Source organism: Myxine glutinosa, chromosome 3, assembly GCF_964187855.1.
Source record: "Myxine glutinosa chromosome 3, kmMyxGlut1.1, whole genome shotgun sequence".
Classification (NCBI taxonomy): Eukaryota; Metazoa; Chordata; class Myxini; order Myxiniformes; family Myxinidae; genus Myxine; species Myxine glutinosa.
Genome location: NC_136263.1, coordinates 91,892,687 through 91,906,850, shown reverse-complemented (window position 1 = coordinate 91,906,850; position 14,164 = coordinate 91,892,687). Strand labels below are relative to the sequence as shown.

General features: G+C 48.7%; 1 protein-coding gene across 1 annotated transcript in view; it reads left to right on the top strand.

The window, feature by feature from the left end:
• SYT17 (synaptotagmin 17) overlaps positions 1-5,460 on the top strand; it is a 72,346-nt gene extending 66,886 nt beyond the window's left edge. The window contains exon 8 of the mRNA XM_078773587.1: positions 4,504-5,460. Within this exon, the coding sequence (XP_078629713.1) occupies positions 4,504-4,700 (197 nt within the window). The 3' untranslated portion in view covers positions 4,701-5,460. The remainder of the gene's footprint in view (positions 1-4,503) is intronic.
• Positions 5,461-14,164: the final 8,704 nt, after the last annotated feature.

Here is a 14,164-nt window from a genome sequence, read left to right as displayed (position 1 = left end):
TTGACGTGGCGACCCAATTTTCAATAGCGTTCTTCCTTATGCCTAGATAAACCTATACACCAGATTAGAAGTTAGTAGTTCATTTATTTTTCAAGATATTCCGCTCACAAGGTTCAACGCACGCACGCACGGACGCACACACGGACGGAGGGGAAAACCATAGTCCCCCTTTCGCTCCGCGGTGCGACGGGGGACAAATAAAAGACGTGGAATATCAGAGCAGAAATCCTAATGCGATATCATTCTCAGAGAGTTCAGCCGACTGTTTGAAATGGATTTGAGATGGTGGTAAATAGCTGTCTTAAAGTCCTGGATGCGGGAATGAGAATTAAGAGAATGTGGAAGTTGGTTCCACAGGCAGGAAAAAGGAGGAACAAATGAGTGGAGGTGAGCAGTGACTAGATTTTGGGAGTTTCACCAGAAGGGGGTTGATGATGGACCACGTGAATCATGTAGAAACCTGGTGGGGACAAAGCATGGAAGGAGCAGAGGGTGGAAGATCAGAAAGGAGACAGGAGAAGACAGAGAGACCACCGACCTGTCTGCAATAGGAAAATGCTAGGCCCACAAAAAAAAAAATCAGCTTCATTGTGCGAGGTTTACTTTCCAGTAAGAGATGCAGGTTGTTTCAGAGCAACTTACCGCAGCATTTAGTGTACCATGGGCAGGAAGATGCGTAGGATTGCTGAAAACGAGATGGGATGGATCTGTGATTAAGAGAGAGCAAGTTTATGTGGAAGAATTCCCAGGAGGAGTTTACATCAGGGACAGTAGATATAGGAGACCGGGTCTTGAAGAGAGATGGCTGCTTGCAGTCTCCTACAATATACCTGAGTGAACTACCACAAGCAACGGCACTGAAGCAGCTCTCAGAGAATAGCCAGAGTTGTTGACTCCCACAAGCATATGATTAAATGAACCAATTGGAGCAGAGGAAGAACAAGAGACATTTGCAGGGAAGTTTGTCATCACCAAGTCCAGAAGGGAGGATTTGCCATTGGGAGAAATCCAAGTCAAAAAGTGTACAGATTGAGTCAGTTCTATGGAGTTTCAGAAGTCCTTCGCTGACATGTCATGGCTGGTGAGAGAGGTACCAACACCCAGCTAATTTGCATGGTGTTCACGATTGAGATGAGTGCTTAAAAGTTGGTCCGTGTTGTCTGAGAGAGAAAAAGGTGTAAATGGATTTGTCACTGTTTTTGTTTGGAGGACAGTACGACACACAGACAAACAAGTGGTGGGAGCGGAGGGGAAGTTGCAGCTAAAGGTACTCCTGGGCAAGGGTGTCGGGGGGGGGGGGGGGGGACCTCGGGGCCCGGGGCCTGTTAAAGGGCCCGAGCTTTTCCTTTAATTTTTTTTAACAGTCCAGTGAAACCCCTCATCGGCTCATCCTCATTTCCTCATCATTACATTTAAACCCAGAAGCTGATTTTGCTTTCTTGCCGGAAACAAAACAACATTTACCGCTGTTAATGGTACAATTTAAAACTTTACACAAAATGATTATTAACCAGAAATGTGCGTTGCAAAGAATCGGTTTGTATCCTCTTTGTCCAAAAAAAATGTATTAACCATCTTCTCACGTATTGTTTTGCCAATCTTATGGAGAAATAGTGTTCAACAGTCGAGGGTGCGAATTGACTTAATCGGTCCAAACGTCCCGCTATCTCCTATATTTTCGATCATACGGCTAAATAAAAGTGACCATTTGTTATTTTAAAAAAGTTTTTGTTTTTCATTAAAGAAATTTCCTTAAAAAGTTATAAAAGAAAGGGGTGGGGTGGGGTGGGGGCCCCGAGGTTATTTGACTCCGTCAAAGGGGTCCGTGCTGGCTCTCGACGCTGCTGCCCCTGAGAGTTGGGAGGATTAACGTGGGATCAATGCAAAAGTCATGAGAAATTGAGTTCTTGATGGAAAGTGCAACTCGACTGCCCAGGTGGGTTTCAGGCCGATCAAAGTGGAGGAGACAATAGCGGGGAAGATGCACTAAGTATTCAGGGACATCCTATTGGAGGAAGGATTCTGTTCAACAGATGATGTCCGGTTTATCAGCCGCAGCCTGGATTGAGAAATCTTTAAAGTTGGAGCGGAGATCCCGGATGTTTGAGGTCCACATAGTTAGGGACAGGGGTGGAGCCTTTTAGATGGTGCATGATGGCAGGAAGGCTTTGCAGGGGCAGGGTGAGGGGAGGTTTTGAGGGACGGGTTGATGGGGGATACATCAAGGGGGGACATAAAGCTTTGATGGGGGGGGTGCAAAAAGGGGGGACATGAAGCTTTGATGGGGGGTGCAGAAAGGTGGAACATGAAGCTTTGATGGGTGGTGCAGAAAGGGGGGACATGAAGCTTTGATGGGGGGTGCAGAAAGGGGGAACTTGAAGCTTTGATGGGGGGTGCAGAAAGGGGGAACATGAAGCTTTGATGGGGGGGTGCAGAAAGGGGGAACATGAAGCTTTGATGGGGGGTGCAGAAAGGTGGAACATGAAGCTTTGATGGGTGGTGCAGAAAGGGGGAACATGAAGCTTTGATGGCGGGTGCAAAAAGGGGGGACATGAAGCTTTGATGGGGGGTGCAGAAAGGGGGAACATGAAGCTTTGATGGGTGGTGCAGAAAGGGGGGACATGAAGCTTTGATGTAGGGTGCAGAAAGGGGGAACATGAAGCTTTGATGGAGGGTGCAGAAAGGTGGAACATGAAGCTTTGATGGGTGGTGCAGAAAGGGGGGACATGAAGCTTTGATGTAGGGTGCAGAAAGGTGGAACATGAAGCTTTGATGGGTGGTGCAGAAAGGGGGGACATGAAGCTTTGATGGGGGGTGCAGAAAGGGGGAACATGAAGCTTTGATGGGGGGTGCAGAAAGGGGGAACATGAAGCTTTGATGCGTGGTGCAGAAAGGTGGAACATGAAGCTTTGATGGGTGGTGCAGAAAGGGGGAACATGAAGCTTTGATGGGTGGTGCAGAAAGGTGGAACATGAAGCTTTGATGGGTGGTGCAGAAAGGGGGAACATGAAGCTTTGATGGAGGGTGCAGAAAGGTGGAACATGAAGCTTTGATGGGTGGTGCAGAAAGGGGGGACATGAAGCTTTGATGGGGGGTGCAGAAAGGGGGAACATGAAGCTTTGATGGAGGGTGCAGAAAGGGGGAACATGAAGCTTTGATGGAGGGTGCAGAAAGGTGGAACATGAAGCTTTGATGGATGGTGCAGAAAGGGGGAACATGAAGCTTTGATGGCGGGTGCAGAAAGGGGGAACTTGAAGCTTTGATGGGGGGTGCAGAAAGGGGGAACATGAAGCTTTGATGGGGGGGTGCAGAAAGGGGGAACATGAAGCTTTGATGGGGGGTGCAGAAAGGTGGAACATGAAGCTTTGATGGGTGGTGCAGAAAGGGGGAACATGAAGCTTTGATGGCGGGTGCAAAAAGGGGGGACATGAAGCTTTGATGGGGGGTGCAGAAAGGGGGAACTTGAAGCTTTGATGGGGGGTGCAGAAAGGGGGAACATGAAGCTTTGATGGGGGGTGCAGAAAGGGGGAACATGAAGCTTTGATGGGGGGTGCAGAAAGGGGGAACATGAAGCTTTGATGGGGGGTGCAGAAAGGGGGAACATGAAGCTTTGATGGGGGGTGCAGAAAGGGGGAACATGAAGCTTTGATGGGGGGTGCAGAAAGGGGGGACATGAAGCTTTGATGGGGGGTGCAGAAAGGGGGAACATGAAGCTTTGATGGGGGGTGCAGAAAGGGGGAACATGAAGCTTTGATGGGGGGTGCAGAAAGGGGGAACATGAAGCTTTGATGGGGGGTGCAGAAAGGGGGAACAGGAAGCTTTGATGGGGGTGCAGAAAGGGGGGACATGAAGCTTTGATGAGGGGTGCAGAAAGGGGGAACATGAAGCTTTGATGGGGGGTGCAGAAAAGGGGAACATGAAGCATATATGTTTCTGACATCGTTTCGTGAAGCACATATAGAAGTTTTCATGTCAGGCCAAAGGGTAAATAATGGGTGAGGATTAGGTCTGAATCAAATCGGCCATTTTAATAATATCGAACAGAAAATCATTATCCTTGTACCTGGTTGCTCCATGTTGCTCACACCTACTTTCATGGCTTAATCATGTAACATCAGCACCACCCATGAGATTGATGAATTTTGCAGGTTTTAAAAGGACGTGAGATATGTCAAAGTCGCAAAAAAGTTATGACCCACTGCAAACTTCATTTTTCTCATTTTAGCAAAGTGTTTTCATCACCTGCCATGTGATGCATAATCTATGAACATTTCAAGTTAAATTAGCCTTTCTCTAATTACTCACAATATAGTGTCCCCTCAACCTGGGCCTGCCCTTCACTTTGCTAAACTTGTCAACTCAACTGACTTGTCAACTTACATATTTTATTTGGATCATTGGTGTAAATACATCTTTGCATTTTACTTACATTTACATGTTATTCCATTGTGTTTTAGTGGAGTTTACTTGAAAATGGCTAACCACTGCAACCCACTCGGACAGTGTATGGACGGAACATGAAAAGCAGCAACGACTTCGTGGGAAGAGTGGTGCTGGGGCAGTTTCCCAGTGGCTCCACGGAGCACACGCACTGGCACCGCATGACGTCATTACATCGCACACCTATTGAGCAGTGGCACAGCTTGCGCTCACGCACCGAGTGTGACCGCGTCTCTCCTGCATCGCTCGTCGTCACGTGACACGATGACCCGTGCAAGCTGCATCACGTGACTGCACTCACCGATGATTAGATGGATTTAGAACCTTGTGTGGTGGGAAGAGGAGGTGATGCCAGAGTAGGGGCTCCGATCGCCATAATTTATGGCGTTCTGGTAAAATGAGTAGCAGCCGCTGGGTGTGAGCAGCGAGCCAAAGATGGGCACAACTCAACAAGAGAGACAGTCTTTCGAATCAAGAAAGGAATGAGAATTAAGCTGATGCCCTCCCATTCCCTCCCCGGCCCATCCCCACAAATCCTCTAAATCATTTACACACATGTTGGTGGTTTCTTTTTTAGCTTAGGATTTATTAGCATTGACATTAGGTACGTGAATTACTGAAGCTTGGAATGAGTGAGAGTGAGAACGAACGAACGAATAAGTCACTATTGCGTATCACAGTGAACCTCCTTGGCTGGAATCTTACTTTATGAACAGATTTTTAAAGTACTTGAAGTTCTGCTGAAGTGTCTTGTTGGCCACATTATATTACTGTGAAAACAAATGATGTCACCTTTATTATACAAGTGTCTCTTGTGATGTTTCAGCTGTAATCAAGGCAGGTTTAACTCCACAAAAGGTTTACGTGTTATTATATAATATGGCAGTGCTATCAATAATCGATAATGTTCCACATAGTTACTGTGTGTAACTGTTTTGAACGTGGGTGTGGGGGGTTGCAATCGTGCCCATTCTGTGTCTCATCACAATAAGTGTGATTAAACCACGAGAGTTCAAGTGTATCTGTGTATAAAAAATGGTATTTATATATATATACAGGTATTATATAAGTGGAATCCACATACATATATAATCCTGTATGTATATACATACATATACATACATACATACATACATACATATATATACATACATACATACATACATACATACATATATATACATACATACATACATATATATACATACATACATATATATATATACATACATATATACATACATATATATACATACATACATATATATATATACATACATATATACATACATATATATACATACATATATACATACATACATATACATACATATATACATATATACATACATACATACATATATACTGTTACGTGGTCCCCTCGGTGAATACCTGGTCTCAGTGACCCCCGGACCGTGAGAGGAACTTCGCCAGAAAGCTGTATTATATATGCGCTTTCGCCACGCAAGCCATATGAATTTCACCCAAGAGACAACTGACGTTCAAGGATATATTTCAATGGTAATGATACCAAACAATTTCAATGACACAACCACGGAGATTTTCCCCGAGCAATCAACAATACATAATCATCACCAATTCCCAATTCACAATCAATTCCCTATGATTAAGATGGCCATCTTATACATGTGTGTCCCGGTGAGTACTCACACCCCCTTTCGGTCTCTGCTCCTCACAATGTCTCTGGGCCCCTCCTGACCAAGATACTGCTACTGGTCGGCGTCTCCGCACTCGGGCGGTTGAACGAACCCCGGGTGGACGTTTCTCCACCGGGCAGGTATCGTACCAGGCACCATGGCTGCAGCCCCTCGTGGCCACACGGAGCGGGTACGGTAGAGCAAGCCAAACCCCACGCCGCTTGCAAGGCGCGTTAGGCCCCAACGTGCGACCCGCACGCGTCTGTTTGGACGGTGCCACGAACGATTCCAGACGCGGGGTCGATGCACGGCCCCACGTCACTTGACGTCTCCACCGGGCAGGTACACGTCCCGGGAATTCCTCTCGCCGGACAGGTTTCGGAACGCCGCTGTTTTCCACGCAGCGCAAGGTCGATCCCACCTTTTGTCGGAGCCGCGATCAAGAAGAATACCCGTCCTTTTCCCTCGTGTCTTTTCCTCTTCCGTTGCCGGTCACTTCCGTTTCCGGCCACTCCCTCAGAAGGGCTCCTGACCCTCCAACCACAACAACTACACAACAACTTAATATACTACACTGTATGGATAAGCAAAGACCTGAATGGTAATTCACATACATTCACATAAATATGTAACACTCCCCCCCTTCAAGAAAGAAAGTTTGAACCCAGCGAAAACTTTCTTTGCCGGCCAATTTGGGGAAACAAACCAGACAACTCAACCCCCCCCACATTATCAGTTCCCCCCGGGCACAGTTATCACTTAAAAATAAAGCAACCAAAATTTCCCCACAACCCCTCCAGATTACTCCCTCTGGACTAAGTACCAACAACGACATTGTCCCTGCCAAATCAAACTCCATCCCATGACCCTCTGACTTTGACAGTCCGTTTCTTGGGAATGAAGGTTAAGGGGTTGATCAAAGATCCAAAGTTAAGCAACTCGATAGCACTTTTTCCGGGAGGCCAAGCCGAGTATTCACTACATGGATGCCTTTAGGAACGCGGAGTTCACGGTTAGTCCGTGCAGGAAAGTTCTCTACATGGGCGCCTTGAGGAACGTGGAGTTCACGGTTAGTCCGTGCATGAACGTTCACTACATGGACGCCTTTAGGAACGGCGTTCACGGTTAATTCGTGTAGGAATCTTGGCTCGGCGGCTCCGCCGCCTTCAGTGCTTCAACTTCTCAGAACTTCCCTAATAATTAGGGTGGGACCACTGGTCCCTGTAGTCCCATGAATAGCGGTCTCCTTCTCGGCCACCATTTTTCCAATCCTTCCTTCGGGAGCGGCCATAACTCAGGGAGCCTCCATAATAATATTGATTGCGGCCACCACCAAAACTACCGCCCAGTTGTCCTCTCCTGTAGACCTCTCGACGCCTACGAAATGCCTTCCCTACTGTTATGGTCCGACCCTCCAAATCCTTGCCATTCCAATTCTTCTCTGCCTCTCTGGCGTCTTTTGTGCTGGCAAACGTGACAAAGCCGAACCCTCTTGACTGTTGCGTTTCCCAGTCTCTTACCAACCGCACTTCCACCAGCGGCCCATATCTGTTGAAGACAGAGGTCAGAACTTCTTCCTCTGTTTTGAAGTTCAGTCCCCCTACAAATAACTTGGCACTTTTGTCGCCATCCCGAGCTGGTGTGGCGTTATTTTCCCTGCTGGGCTCTTTACCAACCCTCAGGTTACCATAAACTTGACCCCCGGCCAAATCATTCCCGATAACCACAGATACACCCTCTACAGGAAGCGTGGCTTGTAAACCGACGGTGACCGGTCCTGACACCAAATCGGACTCCAAATGGATGACATGAAGGGGAGCACTAACACCGCCCCCGATCCCCTGTAAACGAACACTATCCCCCGTTGCCGTCTCCTCGGACCATGGCAAAATGCCTTCAAGCATTAAAGATTGATGTGCCCCTGTGTCCCTCAATATCCTAACCGGTTTCCGGTTAGTCGAGGCTCCATCCCGTGACACAAACCCCTCTGAAATAAATGGTTGGTAACCCTTTTGATGGCGATTTCTCACAATGGCCATTGCGTTTGGAGTCGTAGTAGTCGGACTCCGCTCTGGGTCTTCGCTTTTCATGCGGTAACAACTGGACATCAAGTGTCCAGGTTTCTTGCAAAAAGCGCAAGTAGGCCCGGAGGAAAAACTCGTGGTCTGCCTCGGGCCCCCCGAACTATAAGTTTGTCTTGGGCCCTCATCCCTCCGATTTCGAACAGGTGGGGTATCATAGTTGTCCCCATAATCATCTCGAGGCCGCCGCCATGTATGGTCGTTCTCCGCACCTGCTGTTCCCCACCTCCCCTGCGGAGATCTAGGCGAGGAGTTAGGTTCGTGGACCCCTATTCGGTGGGTTAAGGCATAATCATCTGCCATGGTGGCTGCGTCCCACAACTTTGGTACCTTCTTTTCCTGCAGGTACACTTTGATGTCCTCGTGGACACACTGCTGGAATTCCTCCACCAGGATCAAGTCCCGCAATGTCTCGAAGTCTTTCCCGACTCCTTTTGACTCACACCACCGATCAAACATGTTTTCTTTCACTCTGGCAAACTCCACATGGGTCTCACTCTCCCTCTTCCTGGCATTCCTGAATTTTTGCCTGTAAGCTTCCGGAACCAACTCATAGGCTTTGAGGATGTGCTTCTTCAGTACCTCATAATCTGCACATTGGTCCATTGGTAGCGCCGAATAAATTTCCTGAGCTTTCCCCACCAGCACACTTTGCACGAGTATGGTCCAGGCCTCCTCCGGCCAGTTTAATTGTCGAGCCACTTTCTCAAAGTGTGGAAAAAATTTCGCGACTTCTTTTTCACTGAACGGTGGAACCAGCCTCACATGTCTGCCCACATCCCAGGTTTTCTGGTTAGGTGTCGACCCCGTCAGCAAGGGTGGTGCCTCTCCCCGTTCTCTCATTAACTCCAGCTCCTTGAATTTGATTTCTTGCTGAAGCTCCATGTCACGTTCCTTTAATTCCCTTTCCGCTTTTCTCTCCTCTGCTTCGAGGTCCCTTGCAGCTCTCCTTTCCTCTGCTTTTTTGTCTTCTAACCTTTCCTGGAGTTCTCGTTCCACTCTCCTTTCCTCTGCTTGTTTCTCTTCCCTCCTCTCTTCTGCTTTCCTTTCTTCTTCTGCTCTTTCCTTTTCTGCTTTCCTTTCTTCTTCTGCTCTTTCCTTTTCTGCTTTCCTTTCTTCTTCTTTTAACCTTTCCTGGAGTTCTCGTTCCACTCTCCTTTCCTCTGCTTGTTTCTCTTCTCTCCTCTCTTCTGCTTTCCTTTCTTCTTCTTTGATCCGTTCCTGGCTCCGTAATTGCAACTGCAGTTTCCGGAGCTCAACGTCTTCTGGTTCTTCGGGTAGCCACTCCCAGGCTAACTCGTCCCATGTTCCTAATCCCACCATAGATTGTATCACCGTGGCCTGCAACTCTGCCTTCCTCAAATTAGTTCGGACCTCCAAGTTAAAATGTTTGGCCAATTTCAAGAGGTCCGACTTTAGCAACGCTCGGAACTGTGCCTCACTCGGGGTTACCCCAAAGTTCTGTGCCACAAACGCCATGGTGCCTATCGTTAACACCTGTTAACCTTCACCCAAGACTTTACCCCAATTTCTCAAAAAAATAATAATTACCAATTAATAATTAATTAATAATTTTTAATTAATAAAAAATTATTATTTTATTATTTTATACAATTTTAAATCCCGGACGTAGACCCAATTGCGAAACCGCAAATCGTAATTTGGACGAGCCCCCAATTCTGTTACGTGGTCCCCTCGGTGAATACCTGGTCTCAGTGACCCCCGGACCGTGAGAGGAACTTCGCCAGAAAGCTGTATTATATATGCGCTTTCGCCACGCAAGCCATATGAATTTCACCCAAGAGACAACTGACGTTCAAGGATATATTTCAATGGTAATGATACCAAACAATTTCAATGACACAACCATCAACAATATTTCAAGGACACAACCACGGAGATTTTCCCCGAGCAATCAACAATACATAATCATCACCAATTCCCAATTCACAATCAATTCCCTATGATTAAGATGGCCATCTTATACATGTGTGTCCCGGTGAGTACTCACACCCCCTTTCGGTCTCTGCTCCTCACAATGTCTCTGGGCCCCTCCTGACCAAGATACTGCTACTGGTCGGCGTCTCCGCACTCGGGCGGTTGAACGAACCCCGGGTGGACGTTTCTCCACCGGGCAGGTATCGTACCAGGCACCGTGGCTGCAGCCCCTCGTGGCCACACGGAGCGGGTACGGTAGAGCAAGCCAAACCCCACGCCGCTTGCAAGGCGCGTTAGGCCCCAACGTGCGACCCGCACGCGTCTGTTTGGACAGTGCCGCGAACGATTCCAGACGCGGGGTCGATGCACGGCCCCACGTCACTTGACGTCTCCACCGGGCAGGTACACGTCCCGGCAATTCCTCTCGCCGGACAGGTTTCGGAACGCCGCTGTTTTCCACGCAGCGCAAGGTCGATCCCACCTTTTGTCGGAGCCGCGATCAAGAAGAATACCCGTCCTTTTCCCTCGTGTCTTTTCCTCTTCCGTTGCCGGTCACTTCCGTTTCCGGCCACTCCCTCAGAAGGGCTCCTGACCCTCCAACCACAACAACTACACAACAACTTAATATACTACACTGTATGGATAAGCAAAGACCTGAATGGTAATTCACATACATTCACATAAATATGTAACAATACATACATACATACATACATACATATATACATACATACATACATACATACATATATACATACATACATATATATATATATACATACATACATACATACATATATACATATATACATATATACATACATACATATATACATACATACATACATACATATATACATATATACATACATACATACATACATATATACATACATACATACATACATATATATATACATACATACATATATACATACATACATACATATATATTGTCGCGATCCCGGCTGTGAAATGGTTCCCAGCACGGAATACGGACGTTAATGTCCGGGCTTCAAGTAGTCCACGGAGTGGACAGAGAGAACTCAATAAACACAATTGTGTTTTAATCGGCCTTCTAGGGGTAAGGCACGATGCTTTATTGGCTCGATCACAAAAACCATAAATGGTAACAGAATGGAATACACTGCACAAAGCCTGCAGGAACTGTCGGCCCCAGAAGCTCCAAACAGGACGCAGGCAAGATCACTCGCGGTTCCAATCGACGATCTCCGGGACTCGGAGGGTAACAGGGTGGAATACACCGCACAAGGCCTGCAGGAACGGTCGGCCAGTAGCTCCAACACGACGCAGGCAATATCTGACTCACGGTTCCAATCCACGAGATCCGGGAATCACTCGTTCTCTTCCGGAGTTACTCACTCGTAAAATACAGAACGGTAAACGATCAGCCCAACGCGGCTGTCGTGAAGATTAAGGGAAATCCCTTTATCTATTTCCCACTCGGAGCCTTCCAGTCGCGTCCGTTGCATAAGATGGCGACCGCGCTCTCTCGACTCTCCACCAATCACGTGCCGAATCGCCTCCCGATCGCGTGAGGCTCCAAGGAGGCCACGTCACGCGGTGGGCGGGGCACCAAATCTGGGTGAGAACAGGTGGTTTCACCGGTGGTTTCTCACAGTCCTCCCCCCCTAAGTAAAAACCCCGTCGAATAGACGGCGTTTTTAAAACCAGTATTTGTAGTAGGTGCAAATCACATGGCAAGATGATGGCGGTAATCGCTAACAGGCAATTAACGCAATTAACAATTATTAACACTTATTAACAACAATAACGCAACAACGCAACAATACAACGCAACGCAATAGCGCAACAATAACGCAATTATTAACGCACAGGCAATTAACAGGCATTAACAGGTTAACAATGAACCAGTTTGGTTTTTTTTTTTTTCACACACAAATTTTAACACCATACACCACATTAATATCTACCCTACAAGAGTTACACTTCACACAAAGCACAATAGAGAGGCAAGGGGGCCAAACTCAAGTTGGGGGAAGCGTTGACAGGAAGGAAACGGGCCGAGACCTAGAGCGGCGGGTACTCCTCCGGTGTCGAGAACAACAGTCATATGCGTAATGACCCCTTTCACCGCACTGGTAACATCGATCGTTCGGGTCGAAAGGCCTGCGGACCAAAGGGCATCTGAAACGAGGCCGCCGCGACATGCCATTCGACATCTCGACGCACACACGCGATCCGCAAATTAACCTTCCATCAAGGGCTCTGACCGAATCTTCGGCATCTCGTGGCTCTTCAAACTCAACAACTGCAAATCCAGGTGGGTTTCGAGCAACCCATACGTTGCGGAGTGGTCCGTAATGTTCGAAGACCCTCCCTAGCTCGGCTTTCGCTGCTCCATTGCCCAGGTTTCCCACATATACCTTAGCATTAGCGTTCCTGCTGAATCGCGACATGGCGGGAGCGGTCCCTGAGGAGCACGGCACCTGAGGGTGGCTTGACGGGAGGCTCGGGTGGACTTCAGCTGACGCAACGTCACCGTCGGGAACTGGAGTCGAGGCGCTAGGCTCCTCGGGCCAGAGTGAAGATATGTCTGACTCCGCCACTCTCTCCGCCTGTTTACTCTGGGATCTAGTGACCCCCCCACAGGTCAGAGTCAATGACTCCTCCCTGGCCATGGCATCATTGCCAATCAGCAAGGAGACCCCGGGTATCGGGTAGTAGGGTACCACCACACAGGTCACTGGACCCTTAAAAATGTCACTCCGGACCTCGAGGAGGGCAAGGGGATACCGGCCAAGAACCCGGTCAATGCCCCGAAGGAGGGTATACTCGCCGGTATAACGCATCTGAGAGGCCGGAACTACCCCCGCCCGGAGAACACACCGTGTCGCCCCAGTATCCCGAAGGTATTGGGCCTCAAACTTCAGCATCGAATCAGGGCCACCCACTAAGGCTGTCCCTGAATAATCCTGGTACAGTGGATGAATGGAATTAGCCTCGGTGGCAGTGACCTCGGTCACCGATGCCACCGTCGTGTGCGAGGGCCCGGCGGATGAGCTCCACTGATCTCCCTCCGACTTAACAGGAGGGTTGCCTCGGTAGGCCGGACTAGCGGGATTAGAGAAGCAGCGGTTTTCACCGTGCCCCACGCGTTTGCAGAAATCGCACCAGGGCCCTGCCCTGGTCTGCGGCTCGCGACCGCCACCAGTGGAGGGCATCGGAGAACCCCTCCCCTCGATCCAGCCGCCGGGCAGACGGGGGGCGGTCTTGATCGCAGACTCCTCCGTCTTACGACGCGACTGCGTGACTTGCAGCATTTTGCACGCCAAAACATGTTTATCAATAAGGTTGACGCAGTCTGCCAAGGAAACAGTGTCTTTGTCGACAAGAAACAATGCTAAGTCAGGCGGAAGCTGTTGATCGATACGGTAACGCACCAGGAGTTCCGCAACCGCTTGAGGTAACTCCACCTTGCTCCCCTTGAACCATCTCTGCAGCTGTTCCAACAAGGCCCGCGAATGTTCCTCATAGGTTTGACTGGACTGACGAGTCCAGCTGAAAAAATTTCTCCTATAAATACACGCGGACACCGCATAGGCGTTCAAAATCTCGGCCTTCAATGCCCTGTATTTGTTTGCGTCCTCGGTTGCCATCCTCGCATATACCTCCCTCGCCTTCTCAGATAGATGGCTCACAAGATGGCCGACCCACAAGCTCTCATCAATGCCACCGGCAGCCAACAACTTCTCCGCCATCTCCAGATACGCTTCTGGCTTCGTGTCTCCCGTCCAGTCCGGCAAACGAACATGAACAGTTTCCGGGACTCTTGCAGCAGACCCCTCTGCCCGCGGTCGTTCAGTCAACATTCGCAACTCATGCTCTCTGACGTGTTCAGCTTCTGCTGCTGCCGCACGCTCTCTCTCTCTCTCTCACGCTCTCTCTCTGCTGCCGCAGCACGCTCTGCCTCTGCTGCTGCCGCACGCTCTCTCTCTCTCTCACGCTCTCTCTCTGCTGCCGCACGCTCTGCCTCTGCCCTGTCATTCTCCCTGTTATACATGT